The sequence below is a fragment of the Heterodontus francisci genome, chromosome 33 (genome assembly GCF_036365525.1).
Source record: "Heterodontus francisci isolate sHetFra1 chromosome 33, sHetFra1.hap1, whole genome shotgun sequence".
In the NCBI taxonomy this organism is placed as follows: Eukaryota; Metazoa; Chordata; class Chondrichthyes; order Heterodontiformes; family Heterodontidae; genus Heterodontus; species Heterodontus francisci.
Window position 1 is genome coordinate 21,902,031 of NC_090403.1, and position 6,007 is coordinate 21,908,037.

General features: G+C 46.8%; 1 protein-coding gene across 1 annotated transcript in view; it reads right to left on the minus strand.

Moving 5' to 3' along the window:
* The window catches only part of mettl2a (methyltransferase 2A, methylcytidine), a 46,151-nt gene extending 40,352 nt beyond the window's left edge, over window positions 1-5,799 (minus strand). The window contains exons 1-2 of the mRNA XM_068013164.1: window positions 5,536-5,799; window positions 4,752-4,843 (exon numbers count right to left, since the gene is read on the minus strand). Of these exons, the coding sequence (XP_067869265.1) occupies window positions 4,752-4,843; window positions 5,536-5,633 (190 nt within the window). The 5' untranslated portion in view covers window positions 5,634-5,799. The remainder of the gene's footprint in view (window positions 1-4,751; window positions 4,844-5,535) is intronic.
* Window positions 5,800-6,007: the final 208 nt, after the last annotated feature.

Sequence of the window (6,007 nt, forward strand, 5' to 3'; positions counted from 1 at the left end):
AATCTGTCTGTGTCTGTAAGCATAGTCAGTTGGCTTTTGGAAAGCAGTTAGAAACATAGAAAATAGGAGCAGGATTAGGCCATTCGGCCCTTCAGGCCTGCTCCGTCATTCAAAAAAGATCATGGCTGATCGTCTAATTCAATACCCTGTTCCCGCTTTCTTCCCATATCCCTTGATCCCTTTGGCATTAACAAATATATCTATCCCCTTTTTGAATATATTTAATAACTTGGCCTCCACTGCCTTCTGAGGTAGAGAATTCCACAGGTTCACCACCCGCTGAGTGAAGAAATTTCTCATCTCGGTTATAAATGGCATACCCCGTATCCTGAGACTGTGACCCCGGTTCTGGACTCCCCAGCCATCCAGAACATCCTCCTTGCATCTTGTCTGTCCAGTCCTGTTAGAATTTTATAGGTTTCTATGAGATCCCCTCTCATTCTTCTAAACTCTAGTGAATATAGGCCTAGTCGACCCAATCCCTCCTCATACGTCAATCCTGCCATCCCAGTAAATCTCCTTTGCACTCTCTCTATGGCAAGAACATCCTTCCTCAGATAAGGAGACCAAAACTGCACACAATACTGCAGATGTGGTCTCACCAAGGCCCTGTATAACTGCAGTAAGACATCCTTGCTCCTGTACTCAAATCCTCTTGCAATGAAGGCCAACATACCATTCGCCTTCCTAATTGCTTGCTGCACCTGAATGCTTGCTTTCAGCGACTGGTATACAAGGACACCCAGGTCTTGTTGCACCTCCCTCTTTCCCAATCACCATTCAGATAATAATCTGCCTTTCTGTTTTTACAACCAAAGTGGATAACCTCACATTTATCCATGTTATTCTGCATCTGCCATGCATTTGCCCACTCACCCAACTTGTCGAAATCACACTGGAGCCTCTTTGCATCCTCCTCACAGATCACATTTTCCCCCCAGCTTTGTGTCATCTGCAAACTTGGAAATGTTACATTTAGTTCCCTTACCCAAGTCATTAATATATATTGTGAATAGCTGGGGCTCAAGCACTGATCCCTGCGGTACCCTATTGTCACTGCCTGCCACCTGGAAAAAGACCTGTTTATTCCTACTCTCTGTTTCCTGTCTGTCAACCAATTCTCAATCCATGCCAGTATATTACCCCCAATCCCATGTGCTTTAATTTTGCACACTAACCTCTTATGTGGGACCTTAACAAAAGCCTTCTGAAAATCCAAATACACCACATCCACTGGTTCTCCTTTTCCAGTTGGCTTTGGAAGCTGCTGGGCTCAGGTGCAAAGTGGCCATCAGGAACCAGGGGTGTTTCTGTTTTGAGTAAGATCCATGCTCAAGCTGGAAATCCAGATTCATGAGGTTTTGAAAGAGAGTTGGAGGATTGCCTAGCTAGATGCTAAGTGGGGGAATCCCTATGAGATCTCATACTGCGGAAGACAGCTAAAAAGTTAAGAAAAAACGAAGTGAATTCCTAAGAACTGTGGTACATTTTGGATTGGTCTCAGGAGAAGTGAACAAACAGCCAAGATCCTGTGAAGTACAGGGAAACTGTTGAGGGTCAAAGTACTTGACAAACTAATGGGACTAAAGGCAGACAAGTTGCCAGGACCTGATGGCCTACATCCAAGGGTTTTAAAGGAAGTGGCTGGAGAGATAGTGGAGGCATTGGTCGAAATATTCCAGAATACACTGGATTCCGAGAGGGTCCCAGCGGATTGGAAAACCGCTAACGTGACACCCCTGTTCAAGAAGGGAGGGAGACTATAGGCCAGTCAGCCTAACATCGGTTGTTGGGAAAATGCTAGAGTCCATTATTAAGGAAGAAATAGGACATTTAGAAAAGCTTAACACAATCAAACAGATCGTTTTGTGAAAGGGAACTCATGTTTGACAGATTTGCTAGAGTTCATTGAGGATATAACAAGCAGAGTTGATAAAGGGGAACAGGTAGATATAGTGTATTTGGATTTCCAGAAGGCATTCGATAAGGTGCCACATAAAAGATTATTGCACAAGACAGGAACTCAAGGTATTGGGGGTAATGAATTAGCATGGATTGAGGATTGGTTAACTCACAGAAGACAAAGAGTCAGAATTAATGGGTCTTTATCAAGTTGGAGACACGTAACTAGTGGAGTGCCACAAGGATCAGTCCAAGGGCCTCAATTATTTACTATCTATATTAATGACTTGGAGGAGGGGCAGAGTGTAATATATCCAAATTTGCTGACGATACAAAAATAGGTGGGAGGGCATGTTGTGATGAGGACATAAGGAATCTGCAAGGGGATATAGATCGGTTGAGTGAGTGGGCAAAAACTTGGCAGATGGAGTTTAATGTAGGAATGTGAGAGGTCATGCACTTTGGTAGGAAGAATCAAAAGGCAGATTATTTAAATGGAGAGAGACTTCAAAAAAATGCAGCACAGAGGGATCTGGGTGTTCTTGTACATGAAACACTAAAAGTTAGCATGCAGATGCAGCAAGTAATTAAGAAGGCAAATGGAATTTTGGCCTTTATTGCTAGGGGGTTGGAGGTTAAAAATAGGGAAGTTTTGTTATATCTGTACAGAGTGCTGGTGAGGCCACACCTGGAGTACTGTATAGAGTTTGGGTCCCCGTATATGAGAAAGGATATACTGGCAGTTCAAGAGATTCACTAGGCTGATTCCTGGGACAAAGGTTTTTTTTTATTCATTCATGGGATGCGGGCATCGCTGGCCAGGCCAGCATTTATTGTCCATCTCTAATTGCCCTTGAGAAGGTGGTGGTGAGCTGCCTTCTTGAACCGCTGCAGTCCATTTGGGGTAGGTATACCCACAGTGCTGTTAGGAAGGGAGTTCCAGGATTTTGACCCAGTGACAGTGAAGAAACGGCAATATAGTTCCAAATCAGGATGGTGTGTGACTTGGAGGGGAACTTGCAGGTGGTGGTGTTCCCATGCATTTGCTGCCCTTGTCCTTCTAGTTGGCAGAGGTCGCGGGTTTGGAAGGTGCTAAGGAGCCTTGGTGCATTGCTGCTGTAGATGGTACACACTGCTGCCACTGTGCGTCGGTGGTGGAGGGAGCGAATGTTTGTTCATGGAGTGCCAATCAAGCCGGTTGCTTTGTCCTGGATGGTGTCGAGCTTCTTGAGTGTTGTTGGAGCTGCACCCATCCAGGCAAGTGGAGAGTATTCCATCACACTCCTGACTTGTGCCTTGTCGATGGTGGACAGGCTTTGGGGAGTCAGGAGGTGAGTTACTCACTGCAGGACTCCTAGCCTCTGACCTGCTCTTGTAGCCATGGTATTTATATGGCTACTCCAGTTCAGTTTCTGGTCAACAGTAGCCCCTAGGATGTTGATGGTGGGGATTTAGCAATGGTAATGCCATTGAATGTCAAGGGGAGATGGTTAGATTCTGTCTTGTTGGAGATGGTCATTGCCTGGCACTTGTGTGGCGCAAATGTTACTTGCCACTTATCAGCCCAAGCCTGGATATTGTCCAAGTCTTGCTGCACTTTTACACGGACTGCTTTATTTTCTGAGGAGTTGCGAATGGTGCTGAACATTGTGCAATCATCGGCAAATATCCCCACTTCTGATCTTATGACTGAAGGAAGGTCATTGATGAAGCAGCTGAAGATGGTTGGGCCTAGGACACTACACTGAGGAACTCCTAAAGTGATGTCCTGGAGCTCAGATGATTGACCTCCAACAACCACAACCATCTTCCTTTGCACTAGGTATGACTCCAACCAGTGAAGAGTTCTCCCCCTGATTCCCATTGACTTCAATTCTGCTAGGGCTCCTTGATGCCATGCTCAGTCTTGCTGCCTTGATGTCAAGGGCAGTCACTCTCACCTCTTGAGTTCAGCTCTCTTGTCCACGTTTGAACCAAGGCTGTAATGAGGTCAGGAGTTGAGTGGCCCTGGCGGAACCCAAACTGAGCATCATTGAGCAGATTATTGCTAAGCGAGTGCCGCTTGATGGCACTGTTGATGACACCTTCCATCACTTTACTGATGATAGACTTATCAAGAACGGCTATATAGGTTAGGCCTTTATTCATTCGAGTTTAGAAGAATGAAGGGTGATCTTATTGAAATGTACAAGATTCTGAGGGGGCCTGACAGGGTACATGTTGAGAAGATGTTTCCACTAATGGGGGAATCTCAAACTAGGGGACATAGTTACAGAATAAAGGGACACTCATTTAAAACGGAGATGCAAAGAAATTTCTTCTCTCAGAGGGTCTACCCGAGGGAGTTGTGGAGGCTAGATCACTGAAAGTATTTAAAGAGGAGGCTGATAGATTTTTTAAATATTGGGGAGTTGAGGGCTATGAGAGCTGGCACAAAAGAGGAGTTGAGGTTTGTGGCAGATCAGCCATATTCTTATTGAATGGCGGGGCAGGCTTGATGGGCCGAATGCCTACTTCTGCTCCTATTTCCTATGTCCTTATGATATAAAAGTCAAATGGGGGTGTTCTGTTGAAATTTAGAGTTTAAAGTATACGTCTTCATATTTTAAGAGTTTAAGTTTAAAGTGATCTCAAACTGCAACATTAAGTTAGTAGTGTTTTGCTTTGTGTAACTCTCGTACAGTAAAGTTTTTTGTTTACATGAAATTTTGTGGCGTAATTCTTTCAGTAATAACTGGGAATTCAACTTTCTCTTTTTCAAAGCTAATAGTCCCTTACGGGATTGTAACACAGGTCTTCCTTCGAGTTGGTGCAAGCCTGTGGAAGGAAAGATGCTGTGATTCACTCACCTTGTTTCTCTAAAGATACAAGCTGGGTACAGTTTTCCTCAACTTTCTTCCTGGCTGCAGCCGCCTGTTCTTCAGACCACTCCACATTATCCCTGTATGACAGGGGGAAAGGAAAGCAATTGGCCTCAGTACTCCGGTCTAATGGAGAAGTTAGACATAGTTTCTGTACCTGATTGCTAATAAGTGGAACCTACAGGATTGTGAACTAAGTCCAGTACAGTATTCATAGAACGGTTACAGCACAGGACACCATTCTGCCCGTCATGCCGAGGCCAGCTCTCTGCAAGAGCAACTCACCAAGCCCCACTCTCCCACATTTTCTTCATAACCCTGCAAATATTTTCTTTTCAGATAATTATCCAATTCTCATTTGAAGGCCATGATTACATCTGCCTCCGCCACACTCTCAGGCAGAACATTCCAAATCCTAATCACGCAGTGGGGTGGTCAGGCCTGGTTGGGCGCTAGGGAGGGTGGGTGGTGGTGGTCAAGTCTGGTTTTGGGGGGGGGGGGGGGGGGATTGGTCAGGCCTGGTTTGGGCAGGGGGTTGGTGGTCAGGCCTGGTTGAGGGAGGGGGGTGGTCATGCCTAGTTTGGGGGGGGGGGAGATAGTGGTCAGACCTGGTTGGGGGGGGATAGTGGTCAGACCTGGTTTGGGGGGGGGGGGGGTGGTGGTCAGGCCTGATTGGGAGGGGAGGGTAGTGGTGGTCAGGGGGGTGCTCTTTCTCTGGGGATCTGAGATCCCCCCTGTCTCGGAGTTGCCCGTATATCGCATATATTCTCACCAGGCATTGTGCTGAAAGACCTGACTCGAGTCGGTCAGGTACCGGCTCCCAAACTGCGGTCTCTGTGAAGTGGAATCTGTCTCGATGAGCGCAGCCATGATGGAACAGTAAAGCACATTGGGACTGTGGAGGAGCTGCAAGTCCTCCGGGTTAGACGGAGAAGCATGTCGGGATTGTGGAGGAGCTGCAAGTCCTCCGGGTTAGACGAAGAAGCATGTCGGGATTGTGGAGGAACTGCAAGTCCTCCGGGTTAGGCGGAGAAGCATGTCGGGATTGTGGAGGAGCTGCAAGTCCTCCGGGTTAGGCGGAGAAGCATGTCGGGATTGTGGAGGAGCTGCAAGTCCTCCGGGTTAGGCGGAGAAGCATGTCGGGATTGTGGAGGAGCTGCAAGTCCTCCGGGTTAGGCGGAGAAGCATGTCGGGATTGTGGAGGAGCTGCAAGTCCTCCGGGTTAGGCGGAGAAGCATGTCGGG